Below are 16,620 nucleotides of genomic sequence, written 5' to 3' on the forward strand. Positions count from 1 at the left end.
TGCTTCTTTTGCTCAAAACCTTCATAAGTCACCAAAACTCTTAAAACTCTTGAAAGATTTGATGAAAATCATGGAAAACATGAAAGTCAACGTAGGAGAGGCTGAAACTCACCTCTGGCTGCAAGTGGAGGAGAAATAACCTCCTTCCACCGACCCTTGGCCCTTTTATAGGTGGCTGGCCAGACCACCTTCGGCAGCCGAACGTGAAGCCGCAACCATGCAATGTTCGGCGGCCGAAAGTGCCCTTCGGCGGCCGAACCTTTGCATTTCTCCCTTGTTGCTTTTCTTTCAAAACTCAAGTCTTTTAACAATTCAAAACATGAAAACACTTCGAAAACCTATGTCTTACCCTTCTCGAGAGTTCCGACACCTGAGATTCCACCGGACTACAGGAATGCCGATGCCGGACTCGAGCCGGGTATTACATTCTCCCCCCTTAAGAACATTCGTCCCCGAATGTCCCTAAACACAACATAAACACAAAGAAAAAGGGAAATACTAACCTTAAAACAGATATGGGTATTGCTGGAGCATGGACTCCCGAGTCTCCCACGTGCACTCTTCTAGGTTGTGATGGTTCCACAGCACTTTCACCATTGGTATCTCCTTGTTTCTCAGCTTTCTGATCTGGGTGTCAAGGATCCGCACTGGCTGCTCTACATAGGTGAGATCACTTAAGATTTCCACCTCCAGTTCACTAAGAACCTTCTCTGGATCTGACACAAACCTTCGCAACATAGAAACATGGAATACCGGGTGAATTCGTTCCATAGAAGCTGGTAAATCTAGCTTATACGACACAGGCCCGATCTTCTGTAAGATCTCAAAGGGACCAATGTACCGTGGAGCTAGTTTACCCTTCTTTCCAAACCGAACCACTCCTTTCATCGGAGACACCTTAAGCAATACCATATCCCCCTCCTGGAACTCTATCTGCTTCCTACGGATGTCTGCATAACTTTTCTGTCTACTTACAGCTGTTCTGATCCTCTCTCTGATGATAGGCACTAACTTGCTGGTTATCTCAACTAACTCTGGCCCTGCAAGAGTTTTCTCTCCTACCTCTTCCCAGCAAACAGGTGTTCGGCACTTCCTCCCATACAGAGCTTCATAAGGGGCCATCCCTATGCTAGCATGATGGCTGTTGTTGTAGGCAAACTCCATCAGAGGTAGATGCTGCCTCCAAGAACCGCCAAAGTCTAACACACACATTCTCAGCATATCTTCAATGGTCTGGATGGTTCTCTCAGACTGACCGTCTGTCTGTGGATGGAAAGCAGTGCTGAAATCCAACCTTGTGCCCATTTCCGTTTGCAGACTCCGCCAAAACCTGGAGGTGAACTGAGGTCCTCGATCTGATACTATCGACACTGGAACTCCATGCAACCTGACTATCTCGTCCACATACACTTGCGCCAACTTGTCCACAGAGTAGTTACTCCGAACTGGAATGAAGTGAGCAGATTTAGTGAGTCTATCCACAATCACCCAGATGGAGTCTAGTCTGTTAGACGTTGCCGGTAACCCCACTACAAAATCCATCGCTATGTTCTCCCATTTCCATTCTGGAATCGGCAGTGGGTTAAGCATTCCAGCCGGCTTTTGGTGCTCTAGCTTCACCCTTTGACATGTCTCGCAGGCTGACACGAACTGTGCCACTTCTCTCTTCATTGCTGGCCACCAATACACCCTTCGCAGATCTTGATACATCTTGGTGGCTCCCGGGTGAATGCTATACCTCGTATTATGAGCTTCCCTCATAATGTCTGCCTTCAAACTGCTATCATCTGGTACACATAACCTCTTACCATGTCGAAGAATCCCCTCACTATCAAATCTGAACTTTGCACTGTTGCCCGACTGAACAGTCCTGGCAATCTTCACTAACTCGGGGTCTTCGTGCTGTTTCAGAGCCACTTGCTTTAGAAACACTGGTGTCACCCTCATCTGTGCGATCAAAGCACCTGTACCAGATAACTGCAACTGTAACCCGTCTTCCACGAGCTTGTAGAAATCCTTCACCACCGGTCTTCTCTCTACTGTAATGTGGGATAAACTGCCAAGTGACTTGCGGCTTAAGGCATCAGCTACAACATTAGCCTTGCCCGGATGATACTGGATCTTGCAATCGTAATCACTGAGCAATTCTACCCACCGTCTCTGCCTCAAGTTTAACTCTCTCTGACTTAAGATGTGCTGCAGGCTCTTATGATCCGTATAGATCTCACATTTTACCCCATAGAGGTAATGCCTCCACATCTTAAGTGCAAAGATAACAGCTGCCATCTCCAGATCGTGTGTCGGGTAATTCAGCTCGTGCTTCTTCAGCTGTCTAGAAGCATAAGCTATCACTCTGTCATTCTGCATCAACACACAACCTAATCCCACTCGGGATGCATCACAGAACACTGTGAAATCTTCATCACTGATCGGCAGAACTAACACCGGTGCTGAAGTTAACCGTCTCTTTAACTTTGCAAAACTCTCTTCACACTCCTCTGACCATACAAACTTCTGATTCTTTTTGGTCAGTCTGGTCATAGGAGCAGCTATCTTCGAGAAGTCCTGAACAAACCTCCGATAGTAGCCTGCCAAACCCAGAAAACTCTTGATCTCTGTCACTGTAGTGGGTGTAGGCCAGTTTGCTACTGCCTCTACCTTTTTGGGATCTACTGCTATACCGTCCTCTGATACAACATGGCCCAAAAAGGAAATGCTCCTTAGCCAGAACTCGCACTTGGAGAACTTGGCATACAAGCCATGCTCTCTCAAGGTTTGCAGCACTATCCGCAGATGCTGGGCATGCTCCTCTGCATTCCTGGAGTACACCAAGATATCATCAATAAAGACGATCACAAAACGATCCAAGTACTCCCTGAAAACCCTGTTCATGAGATCCATGAATGCTGCAGGGGCGTTAGTCAGCCCGAACGGCATCACAAGGAACTCATAATGCCCATATCTGGTTCGGAAAGCAGTCTTGGATACATCTCCTTCCCTGATCTTCAACTGGTGGTATCCGGATCTCAGATCTATCTTAGAAAAACAACCTGCTCCTGCCAGCTGGTCGAATAGATCATCGATCCTGGGTAAAGGATACTTATTTTTTATAGTGACTTTGTTCAACTGTCTGTAGTCGACACAAAGTCTAAGAGGTCCATCCTTCTTTCTGACAAATAATACTGGAGCACCCCAGGGTGAGGTACTCGGGCGGATGAAACCCTTAGCTACCAAATCCTGTAACTGCTCTTTCAACTCTCGCAACTCTGCTGGTGCCATCCTGTAGGGAGGAATAGAGATCGGTCTAGCATTGGGCATCAACTCAATCTCGAACTCTATTTCCCTATCGGGTGGCAGTCCTGGAAGCTCTTCAGGAAACAAATCTAGGAAGTCTCTGACAACTGGTACTGAGGATGGTTCCCTAACCTGACTGTCTAGCTCTCTCACATAAGCTAGGAACCCCTGACACCCCTTCCTTAACATTCTACGAGCCTGGAGGGCTGATATCAAACCCCTAGGTGTCCCTCTCCTGTCTCCTCTGAAGACACACTCTGACCCATCCTGGTCTCTGACACTGACTACCTTGTCTCTACAGTTCAGGGTAGCATCATACGTAGATAACCAATCCATCCCTAGAATGACATCAAAATCTGTCAACTCTAGAACCACCAGGTCAGCTGGAAGGTATCTACTCTCTATGCACACTGGACTGAACTGACAGACTGACTCTGCCAAAGATGGATCACATTTGGGTCCACTGACCCATAGAGGACACTCTAACTCAGACACTATCAGACCCAACCTCTCTGCAGCTCTAGAAGAAATGAAAGAGTGAGAAGCACCGGGGTCCATTAAAGCATACACCTCTGAACACCCAATGATGAGATTACCTGACACCACCGTGTTCGACGTGTCTGCCTCCTGCTGAGTCAGGGTGAAAATCCGTGCTGGGGCTGACGGACCTGCACCTCGGGAACCCATCCCTGATGAAGAGGCTACCCCTCTTCCTCTTCCTCTGCCACTGCTTGGTGGTATGGCTGAAGCTACTGGCTGTACTACACTGCCCGTACTCATCTGCTGGGATGGTACAACCAAAGTCGCCTGAGGACATTCCCGTGCATAATGTCCCTCCTGCCCACATCTATAGCAGGCTGTGGATCCCAACTGACAAGCTCCTCTATGCTGTTTGCCACACCTCTTGCACACTGGAAAATCTGCGCCAGAACTGGAGCCACTACTCATTCCCAGACCCGACTTAAGCCTGTTCCAGAACTTGCCTCTCTTTCCTCTGAATTTCTCCCATCTCTTCTTACTTGCACTTGCTGTACCCTGTGAGGAGGAACCTGGTTTAACACCAGAAGACTGTGCCTTCACTACACCTTGACTGATGGCACTGACCTCCATCTTTCTAGCAGCATCCACAATAGAGTGGAAACTTTCCTTCTCCGCATGAAGAATCAAAGAGAAATACCTGGGATGAAGCCTTGTGGCATATCTCTTTGCCTTCTTCTGATCTGTATCATATGCCTGACCGACATATGGCAACAATTCCAGGAACTTATCTGTATATTCATCAACGCTCATCTCCTCCGTCTGTCGCAACTGCTCAAACTCCACAACCTTTAGTTCCCTGGAACTGTCAGGAAAAGCCCATCCAGCAAATTCATTGGCGAACTCTTCCCATGTCATACTCTCAAGTTTCGGGTCCACATAGTTCTTGAACCATTCTCTAGCTTTCTTGCACTTTAACGTGAACCCTGCCATCTCAATGGCTCTACCATCATCTGCTCCCAACTCACTTGTTATCATTCTGACTGCACTGAGATACTCAAAGGGATCATCTCCTGTATTGAATTTCGGAGCATCCAACTTTAAGTACTCGGTCATCTTCACCTTACTTCCCCCTGAAGAACTGGGTTGCTGTGCTTCCACAACAGGGGCTACTGGTTCAGGAGGTGGTGGTGGAGGAACTGGTTCCCTCACTTCAGGCTGTACTGGACTTGGATGAACAGGTGGGGGTGGATACATGTGATATGGTGGATAAAAGGAAGGATAGGGCATATAGGGCATGTAGGGTGGATATGGGGCAAAACTGGAGTAATCCGACGTGCCTCCCATCGGATACTCTGGGCCCTGAGGAAAGGGTGGATAGCCAAACCCAGAGGCCTGAACGCCTCCCTGGGACTCCCCCATACCTTCTTCTGACCTTCCTACACCCATGCTTGCATCTCTACTCTGATCCTCTTCCATCACACCTCTGTCTTCTACTGACCTTCCCCCTCTGCTTACTCCTCTCCTGCTCTCGTCAGAAGACCTTCTAGGGTCTCGTGACGTTCCTTCCCTGCTTGACCTATGAGATCTTGCCCTTGGCAAGGCAGGTGGACGAGCAGCTGTACCCTCACTTACGGGTAGGACTCCAGTCAATCTCGCAGATCGACGAGTTCCTCGCATCTTCACTCTCTGGAAAACAACAAATCACATAACACATCAGCAACACATCAAAAACATGCACATGCATAACTCAGGGCATTGCCTCTCTATGAGCCCAACTCTCTCTATAGGTCCGACCATGTGAACCTAGGGCTCTGATACCAATCTGTAACAGCCCGAAAACCAAACTGCCACCGGCACTAGGATCCAGATCGACTTAAGGTCGCCGGGACCCGTAGTAAGCCTGCTATCTTGTCTGTATACCTGTGAAATCCCATACATGATCATACATTTTCTGTAAAAACATAAAACTTTTCTTTATTCCAAGGCTTAACCTGTGCATGCACTCTCTCTGTGCTCTACCAATCCCTACTAGAGCTCCTCATGGCTCTAGGCGGATCACTCGCATAATGTTAAGCCTGGTTTTGCTCATAAACATACAACAATATATGTAAACATAAACTGATCATGTGAAAAGAACAAGGGATTACAACTCGAACAAGGGATTACAACTCTTATAGTCAAGCACCATTCTATACACTATACATAAACCTTATCTCTTTACATTACATGTACATGTCCACACTAGATATTACAAGACTCTGTACTCTTCCTGTACCCTGCTGAGTTCTCTCTGATCTCTGAACCTGCACAACTAAAGTTATGGGAGAGGGATGAGCTACAATAGCCCAGTGAGTAGAATAGGCAAATACAGGTGATAAAACATGCTCTCATGGAATGCAACACATAATCACATAACCTCAGCCGGACGGATCAAAACTCCCTCTATCTCATCTGGGGTACCTAAGTACCATGTGCCTGGTCCCCGTAGGGCTGTTCCAGGTCTTTATATATGTGCCTGGTCCCCGTAGGGCTGTTCCAGGTCTTTCCTCTGAGGGCTAATGAATCCTCACGAAGTCCGTGCCGTCTCACATAAGCAATGTACAAGGAGCAATGCCAAGTACAAGGATAAATGCAATGCATCATCTTTGTGTACACTAATGCACTCACCCTAAAGCATATTCATGATGCATGAAGCATGATAAAATATCAGTTCTCAGATTAAAACATTAAGTTAAATTCCACTCACCTATAGTTCTCTCTGAACTGACTCTGCAGGTTCTGACTCTGGACTCACTGCTGACCTCCCTGATTCCTCTGGTCCGTACCTACACAGGTGGACTCAAATGAGGGACTAAACTCACTCAAGAACATCTTTACGAAACTCCCCAAAACCCCTCTAAACAATCCTCAAACCATCACATAAAACATGCAAAGGAAAGCTGGACAGGGCACTTTCGGCGGCAGATTCGGCGGCCGAAACCCTACTCCAGAGACGAAACTCATGCATGTTCGGCGGCACCTTCGGCGGCCGAAGGTCTCGTCCAGAGACGAAACTCACACACTTTCGGCGGCCGAACTTCCTCTTTCGGCGACCGAAAATCCCTTTCTAAACCGAAAGCCTAGCTTTCGGGGGCAACCTTTGGCAGCCGAACTGCCTCCACAAAGGGTTCGGCGGCCGAACCTTCCTTCGGCGGCCGAACCTGGTTTTGCCCGAAGGGCAGAACCCTGCTCTGTTTCATGCAAACTTTGCCCAAAAACCTACAAACATGCATATCAACTACTCCCAACTAGCATATACACATATATATGCACAAAGGGGTCTAAAACTATCCTAAAACCCCAAACAAACATAGCACATAACACTTAAACATGTTGAACACCACAAATCACCAAAAACCTCACCTAAACCTAAACATGCAAACTACCCATACAAACTTCATAAAACCTTTCAAAATCATCAAAGAAGCTCAGGATCTTCACTTACCGCTTACACAACTTGAGGATGAAGGATCCTAACGTGGAGATATGAAGAAAAGCTCTTCCAAAGCTCCAAGCTTCAAAACTTGCTTCTTTTGCTCAAAACCTTCATAAGTCACCAAAACTCTTAAAACTCTTGAAAGATTTGATGAAAATCATGGAAAACATGAAAGTCAACGTAGGAGAGGCTGAAACTCACCTCTGGCTGCAAGTGGAGGAGAAATAACCTCCTTCCACCGACCCTTGGCCCTTTTATAGGTGGCTGGCCAGACCACCTTCGGCAGCCGAACGTGAAGCCGCAACCATGCAATGTTCGGCGGCCGAAAGTGCCCTTCGGCGGCCGAACCTTTGCATTTCTCTCTTGTTGCTTTTCTTTCAAAACTCAAGTCTTTTAACAATTCAAAACATGAAAACACTTCGAAAACCTATGTCTTACCCTTCTCGAGAGTTCCGACACCCGAGATTCCACCGGACTACAGGAATGCCGATGCCGGACTCGAGCCGGGTATTACAAGAATGCCCAGAACGTCAAGACTGGAGAATGCCTGGAAGCTCATCCAGTAGTCTGGCGAATACGCACCTCGTGGCGGAGGCACAAAATGCTTTAGAAACTTTTATGAAATGGGACTAACATCCGGTTATTTATGTAACAGCCCGGCCCTTTCACCGGCACTGTCACCGTTCACGGCCCAGGGCTATCCCTCGCCTGGCCCTGTGCCACCTCGGGCTTTCCACTGGCGTCGTGAACAGCTCTTAACATCCATTCACCCTCACGGGTTCCTGGCAGGATTTGTCCCCTTGGGTTCTCGCATCGCATCCTTCCCCAAGTGGATTTGGCCCAAATTTCCCTTTGGAAATTAGGTCGCCTCCCCCACTACTCGAACCCTTGACCTCCCACTTTAAGGGAATAGTCTGGTGAGAGTGAGTACCAATTGTTCCAATTGGTACCAGACTATTCCCTTAAAGTGGGAGGTCAAGGGTTCGAGTAGTGGGGGAGGCGACCTAATTTCCAAAGGGAAATTTGGGCCAAATCCACTTGGGGAAGGATGCGATGCGAGAACCCAAGGGGACAAATCCTGCCAGGAACCCGTGAGGGTGAATGGATGTTAAGAGCTGTTCACGACGCTAGTGGAAAGCCCGAGGTGGCAAGAGGCCAGGCGAGGGATAGCCCTGGGCCGTGAACGGTAACAGTGCCGGTGAAAGGGCCGGGCTGTTACAATTTAGCCTGGTGTATATCTTCCTTATGATTTAGCATAAAATACCTTGTTCAACGGGACTAACACCTGGATTATGACTTGATAGAAATTCACCTTGTAGCCTGGCATAATATGCTTTGATTAGCAGGACTAACACTCGATCTTCATGGCCTTATGGTCTGGCATAAATGCCTTGTTTAGTGGGACTAACACCCGGTCTTCATGGCCTTGTGACCTGGCATAAATGCCCTTTTTAATGGGACTAACATCCGGTCTTCATGGCCTTACGGCCTGGCATAAATGTCTTTGTTTAATGGGACTAACATCTGATCTTCTGGCCTGGCGGATTCCCACTTTGTGGCTTGGTATAAATGCCTTGATTAGCGGGACTGACACCCAGGTTATGGCCTTATAGAACTCGCCTTATGGCCTTCTTCTTATTTCCGCACTTTCATCCATCCATCCTTTCTGCTTGAGATACCAAAAGAGATTTAAAGAATACATCATAGTTTTATTGTCAATATTTCTATAAATTACAAATATATTCTTTCAACAATAATTAAAGATTTGGTCCTCTAATTCGGCCAATTTAAAGACTCAAGTTTGACTCAAAAGTTGAATATCTGTGACATTCTATTTCTGTAGACCCTTGTTGCCACTTGATTCTCCTGCAATTATATCAATAACCCCTACAAGTTCACTGTCGGGGGTGGTTTCAGGAGATGTTACCTCGGGCTCAAGCCTCCTCCCTTCTCTACTCTTTTTGGCGAACTTTCAAAATGTATTGTCCCTTATTAACCTCTCGATCTCATCTTTCAGCTGCCGGCATGTTAGTGTATATATCTTAGGCCATTAATTTGGACCTTTATGTTACTCATTTTATTATTAATAAAGAGGTTTTGTCATCATTGTTATTTATTTGTATGTTACATAATAATAATTTATATCCCTAATTTTTATTATTATATAAATAATAATATATATGACTGGAATACATATTGATTGATAATCATAAGATGATTATGTGTATGGTAATGCAAATCAATATCATAAATACTTGTTAGAGAATAAAGTATTGGATAGATCTGCATTGAGATCACTGCATAGATTAGTGTAATTAGTGAATCTCATAATAGTTATGAATTAATCATTGGACTTTCATTAGTGAATCTCATAATAGTTATGAATTAATCCTTGAACTTGAGATTGTCATAGTTTCCAACATAAAGAATACTATATTTTGACATAATCAAACGTTGTCTTTAATCAGATATTCATAAACGTTATGATTAAGCATGATAGAAATTATGTAGATAATATTGAACAATCAAGATAGAATTTGTCCCTCTCCCTGAGAGAGACTTTCTGCGTCCCTCGATAAGTCAGACTGAGAAATGCATGGCCGTGCTCAAATGAATTGATAGTGTGATCAATGATATTTAATTTTATTAGCCTACTTGGTAATTGAGTAATCATAAATTTAAACAATATAAGTATGACATTGAACATGACTTATGTTCAAACTAGATATTGTGTGACAAAAAGATTAATATATGTTTTATTATAAGGCTTTAATTGGGCAATCGATTCTCATACTAATTTAGCAGTTATAATATTTTGGTAGAGGCCATTTATGACTTATAGACTTTAATAAAAATTAGGCTTACTACAAATTAATGTGAGTTTATTATGTCGCACACATAAAATACATTATTGGGCTAAGTATTATTAATGGACTTGATGTCTATTAATATTATTTTAATATAATATTAATAAACTAATCTGTATTAGATATGGATTAAGATATTAATTGTTTCTCTCTCCATTCCAGTTTGAATTGGATAAACATATCGATATCTGTTTTTTATTAGACCACGTAAGAAAAACACATTTTTTTAAAGTAAGAGAATTGAGAACTTACGTACACAAAAGAGGAAAATAAGAAAGTACAGAAGCCCTAGCCATTCCAAGAGCTACTACTTTAGACGACGAGCATTCATATAGATACCGACAGAGGGTGTTTGTGAGAAGTTTTCTTGAAGTCCACAGAATATTTTGAAAGCTCCTAAAAGGTTAGAAATTAAATCATTCTTTTCTAATTAAACAGATCACTTAGGTCCTGGGAGGTAATCTAGAGATCAAAAGTTTTTATTCCACTGCGTATTTTAGTTTGCAGTGATCTCTGGATTTTCTAATACAGCACTCTTCTGTTGTATGTCCATGGTCTTCGTGAAAATGGCAGTACTTTGTCTTATCTTGCCTTCTAGCTTTTTTAGAGTTGAGCTTGGGAGGCCATCTGACTTCCTTATCATTTTTCCTAATCCACATTAAAATATGAGTCTATGAGTCATTCAATGGAGTGTAATTCTTATACTTACCTCGGTTGCCTCTTCCTAGAAATACTAGGTAGCTCTTATGGTTCTTTTCATATCTTCGCCTTTCCGAATTTTGGATTTGCTTTTTGATCACTTATGTCCGAGTCCTTGGAGTGTCACTAAAAGATTTCTCCCTTCCCGTGGGAATCATGTATGATGCTTCCTCCAGAGCTTTGTATTGCTCAAAAGTAAATTTTTGCCTTTTGATATATTGGAGCATTAGCTCATTATTCAGATTATTGAGATCTGCTACCATTGGGGGTGTGTTTTGTCTACTGCCAAGGGTGGAAGAAATTATAGTGCCTTCATTGATAGTAACCTTAAGCGGCTCGCGAATTGCCAGGCATTTCAAGAGAGAGAAAAGAAATTTTTTTTTTAAGAGAAAGGAAGCAAGAGACTGGTTTTAATCCAAATGAGCAAACAGAATTCAATGGATTCTCGGCAGTGGAACCAAAAGTTGTGCGAACAAACAGAATTCAATGGACTCCCGACAGTAGAACCAAAAGTTGTGCTGTGATTGGTTGACCTACAAGAAAGAGAATGTGAGGTAGTTGGTGCCTATGGTAACTACTCCGACATTCAAGTCTAAACTGAAGAAGAGCGCGAGTATAAGAAATTACTTAAAACTCAATAGGAGTTGTGCAAGAGAATAGCGTACCTTTATCTTTGTGAACGTTGACTTTTATGTTGTAAGAGCATGGAGTTAATTATAGTATTCTCTGAAAATCCAACAATGATGTGACCAGCTAACTGATAAGGGATTTCGCCGACTAATTGGTTGGAAATTCTGCGATTATAGGTATAATGTGATCTGCTAAATTACTTAAACTAACGGTAAATTTATGTGAAAACTCAATCTATCCAGAAGAAGACGAGTCTTGATGAAAAACCGAGTAATTATGGCATCTAGATTTTCCTTCCCTTCAGGTAGAATCACATGCCGGTTTATCATACTTTTATCAGCTCATGACTCACTTTGTACTACTGTTGTTTAACATCAAATAAGTTATTTTTTGTAAGTAAACGGAATTAATAATTAAATTTTCTTTTTTAACTTTTTATTCAAAATTAGCTCAAAAGTTTAATTAAGCTCAATTTTAGGCCAAAATTTAATTTTTTAACTAAATTTCTTCATTTCTTAAATAGTTTAAAATTAAAAAGTTTATTTTTTTTTATTTTTTGAGTCAAATGAGTTAAATTGAAATATCTAAACTAATCTGATACAAATTAGTTAAAAAAATAAAAAAGAACTAAAATCGAACATCCTCAGTAAACACGAGTGAAATCGAGAATCACTCAAATTAAAATACCTTGCCCCAAAGACAGAGGTTGTGACTTGTGAAGGGTTCCAAGAATCTATAAACTCGGGTCTTCAGTTCGCGTCTTTAGAATGCTCCATGGATTTTGTATCTCCAAAGCCATCCTCGGCAATATATAGTTGTTTTGTCGGTGATTTATCAAATATTACAAAATAATTTTTTATTCACTCACTTAACAACTAAATATAGATTAAAACACTAAACACTCCTGTCAGAGTATTTCCAAATGGATCCCATGGAGAGAATGTCGCAAAACAAGGACATCATTAAACTTTGTAGGTTCAACCTTTCGGCCTTCTCTGTTTCCTGCATACGGCATTACCACATAAAGAACATCTACAGGCACAATACACAAAAAACATTACTTTTCCTTTTGCTTTTCTTTTCCCCTTTTGAAATCTGTGCTTGAAACTAGTAAATAATCAAACACCACATACACGTTTAAAGAATCCAATGAACACTGCAACTTCAAATAACATATATAATACAATCGGTTCAAATAAAATTATATAAAGCATATTTACAAGTTACAATACATCCAACAGCCACCCTGCTCATCTACCTGAAGCAGGCCCAAAGTACATACAAATGGGTGGATTGATCCTGAAAATAGAGAGGACTGCTGATGGTATTGTCCAGATCCCATCTCCACATATCAAACCGGATGCAACTGCGCCGGCGTAATCCTCTGCATCCTTCCGATTTATTCTCTCCCAGATGAACAATATAACTGTCCCCACAAACATATCTATTGCAAAGTAAGCTCCAATATAAAACGGGACGGCCATAGCCATTGGAATAGGAATAAACTGTGAGATTTTCTTAGGAGTTACATCTCTCAGAAGATTTATAACCAAAGCAGCTACGAAGAACCCACAACACATGGCCAGGCAATGTTTGGGTAGCTCGGAGAAGCCCTGGATACCTAATATGGCCATCTCCCTGAATATCACTGCATATGGAGCTTTGTATGGACCATCAGGTGCTCCAATATCGAAAGCAGTCCAAAACATCCAAAACGTCAATGGGGCTATAACACAACCCATGGCTGTGCCTACCAACTGGCTCACAAACATAGATTTGGCTGACGATAGAGTGAGGTAACCAGTCTTGAAATCCTGCATGAGATCCGCTGCAGTGGAGACGATGGACATCATCACCCCACACGCTGCTAAGCCAGCTACAACTCCACCATTACTTCCAACCATTGAAGCAATGATGAAAAGACCAATTTTTCCGTAGGTTGATGCCAAGCTCCAGTCTGTTAGCCCAGTGCCATAGGAATTACAAAAGGCAAGGGCAGGAGCAATAATATATGAACTGAGAACCAAATACCACTTGAGGGGTGGAAAAATGATTGGAATTGTTGCTGTTGATATTGCAGCCAGACCCACATATCCAGAAGCTGCAAACCAGGTAGGTATTCTATCTTTCAGAAACACCTCATCTCGCTTTCTCTGTTCCAGCAGCAATTTGGAAGTTTCACCATCTGCACAGCCACAGCCACCATTAACAATTAATCTCAAGCAAAAATAATGCTCCTTTGAAGCCAGTAACAGGTGTAATAGAACATGCATTGAGCAATCCCTATGAACTCAATGTTCAATAGGTACACACAATGTGTAAGGATTACGTTAGATGTATAAAGCTATCAAAACAACAAGTCAAGAACCTACTGGTGTCCATTAAAATTCTGTTTCTTGAAATTATACTCCTAATATGAACATGTGAACAGATGATACAAATAAAGACCATATCTCACCTTGAACTTCCCTGACAATAGGAAGGTGATTCTCCTTGGTGCTTTCATTGCATATTTCCCTAATAGTTATTGCAATTATCTTGATCAAATTGTAAAGGCCATCCCCAAGGATAAGGGAAATGGCTATAAATACCTGCAAACAATGCATAAGTGGGGAGGAAATTACACAAAGTTACAAACATGCATGACCTACTGGCTATTGTACAAAAGGGCAAGTACTTTCTCCTACAGCGCATGTCAAAATATAAAGCCACAAGTGGGTAATCTGCATTCTGCAGCTATTGATGTTCATAAAATACTGGTTTCTGTAATACCTTATATCCATAAAGACCCTTAAAATCATTACTACCCAGGTCAGCTGGATACCAGTCCCCGGCATGTTGGGAGATGAAGGGCCACAAAAAGCCCCACGAGATGATAGCCCCTAGAAGAACTGAGGAGTTGACTATGTGAGGGCAAATAAGACCACATCCAACATAAGTTGGACTGAAGTCAAAATAAAACCTGCAAGGAGAGTGGGAATGATGTGAGGAACTAGTAAAATTGTGAAGACAAATGAGCATTAATGTCCAAAATCAACAAGGATACATGGTATGTTGCTGAAAATGAAAACAATATCTATATGCCTTCCTATAAAGTTCCTTAAATAAATGACTCGGCCAAAATGAAAAATCAACTGCACAATATAAACATGAAAGCATGGATCAAACAGCAGTTTAGAGACAGAGTCGATTCATAAACTATGTGCATTAGAAACTTACGTGTTTTTGAATAGTGTCAAACCAAAACTGGGGAAATTATCAAAGCCACATGAATCCCCAACACCACTGAAGAACCACTTGAAGCAGCTCCAAGCCAAACTTATGCTCAAGTACTTTCCAAGGCACGAGACTTGCTTCCTGGAAAAAGTTAACAAAAAGGAAATAATTAGAAACTGCCTTTTCCCCCTTCCTCTTTGCTTGTGTCCGTTTAAAGAAGCTCAAATTGTTCTTATTGGAAAACCTCTAAACAGTTGGTACTTGGTACCAGCAGAGCAGAAAGGGCAACAGCAGCACAGTAGATTCTATTGCCATATTCCTCACTAACGTGATTCCTACATTACTAATTTAAAAGTTTCAAGAAGACGAGCTTAACATAAGCACTTACCCTGCAAGCTCAGCTCCTGTGTTTGTGTGAAAGCTATTTATCAACATTGCTGTAGCTGTCCCACTAGGATACGTAAGCTTATAATCCATAACCATAACCTATAATCTCAACCCCAAGAAAAGAAGAACGAGAAGGTGAAGTAATAGACGAGTAGAACATTAAAGAATTGTAATGAAGCTGGTGTAGAACACTAGCATATGCACAATGATTCAAAACCCTAATCGTCAATGAAAATTGATTTGCTGAAAAATCCATTAAATTCCCTGTAAAAATTATTAAATCAAGGCAAAAAAAAAAAAAAAGGAACAACCTTGCGAAGGGGAACAAGACTAAAAAGTCCAAGGAAGCTGACAACAAACATGAAACCAATCATCCAGGCCAATCCTGGGTTCTTAACATCCTCTGCCCTGTTACCAGGATAATCAGGACCTATCAATTGATAAGTTTTCTCGTCCATTGCGATCAAATAAGACCCAAATCCTCCTGTCAACAAAAGAACATTCAAAAAGAAACACGTTAAAGAATCCCCTTTTACCAGTACACAAATAATTCCGTCATATACAAGTATGGGTACCGCTAAAAGCGAGGCCATAGCAAGCGACGACGCAGGTCTGGATAACGGTGTTCTCCTGTTTGGTAAAGGGAGCAATTGTAAAACCCAAACTGGATAAAAATCCAACCCATGACTTGACAAAGAAGAACCCAAGCAACCCAGCAGCGACATTCAACGAGGGGATAATGCCAACGGTGAGATTGAGCTTGTGGGTAATGATGCAGAAGAGTATACCCAACAGGGCGCTAACGACGAGGCCTCTAATCGTGATCTGCTCCTTCCAATCAGGGATCCGCTCGGAGTCGACGGCCTGGATTTTGCTAGAATCGGGCAGAAGCAACGGCTCCGATATCTCAGTCCCCATGCTTAGGTTGGCAAAGATCCAGGGAGCGGAGATAAACCGGGAAGAGATTGGATTTGGAATGGACAGGAGAGAAGGAAAGAAAGAGTTGAAAGTTTGTTGAATATAAAACTATTTCGTGACGTAAAAAATTATAGGAAATGGTAGTTGTATTGGTCGAGTAAGGGCATGACACGTGCATCGAGTTGATGGGCTGGGTTTGGCGGTAATGAGTTACGGACATGAAAGAGAGAGTTGGTAGTGGCAAATTCTGGTCATGAAAGTCCAGATTTAGTTGCTCTCTTCCTTGCGAGTTCTCCTATCCTCCATCTCAAATTAATATTAAAAAAACAATAGACTTCCATTAACTAATCACACATTTTAATTTTAAATAATTGATATTCTTTTTAGTAGTTATTTTATTCAAATTTTGTAATCAATATAAAGTTTTAAGTGAAAGCAACTTATGAAAAAGTATTAAATTGGATAAAATGTTTTTCTAGTACAATTCAATTTTATAAATTACCTTCTTGTAAAGAAAATATAAAAGATGGGTTTAGTGTCAAAAAGTAACTCAATCTCAAAATTTGTCTTCTTTTCAGAGGTAGTTATGTTAAATTCTCATGAAATAGCTTTAAAATTTTTTTTATTAAGATTAAAAATAAACGATTCAAATTA

At 42.3% G+C, this 16,620-nt stretch overlaps 1 protein-coding gene across 1 annotated transcript; it reads right to left on the bottom strand.

Moving 5' to 3' along the window:
- Positions 1-12,581: 12,581 nt before the first annotated feature.
- LOC110626387 (probable metal-nicotianamine transporter YSL6) lies at positions 12,582-16,074 on the bottom strand. The gene is made up of 7 exons (XM_021772236.2): positions 15,624-16,074; positions 15,360-15,532; positions 15,050-15,147; positions 14,665-14,802; positions 14,218-14,407; positions 13,904-14,036; positions 12,582-13,630 (listed from the first exon to the last, which is right to left on the bottom strand). The coding sequence occupies exons 1-7, from the start codon at positions 15,964-15,966 to the stop codon at positions 12,696-12,698; spliced, it is 2,010 nt and encodes a 669-aa protein (XP_021627928.1). The 5' UTR covers positions 15,967-16,074; the 3' UTR covers positions 12,582-12,695.
- Positions 16,075-16,620: the final 546 nt, after the last annotated feature.

The sequence above is a fragment of the Manihot esculenta genome, chromosome 11, assembly GCF_001659605.2.
Source record: "Manihot esculenta cultivar AM560-2 chromosome 11, M.esculenta_v8, whole genome shotgun sequence".
Taxonomy (NCBI): domain Eukaryota; kingdom Viridiplantae; phylum Streptophyta; class Magnoliopsida; order Malpighiales; family Euphorbiaceae; genus Manihot; species Manihot esculenta.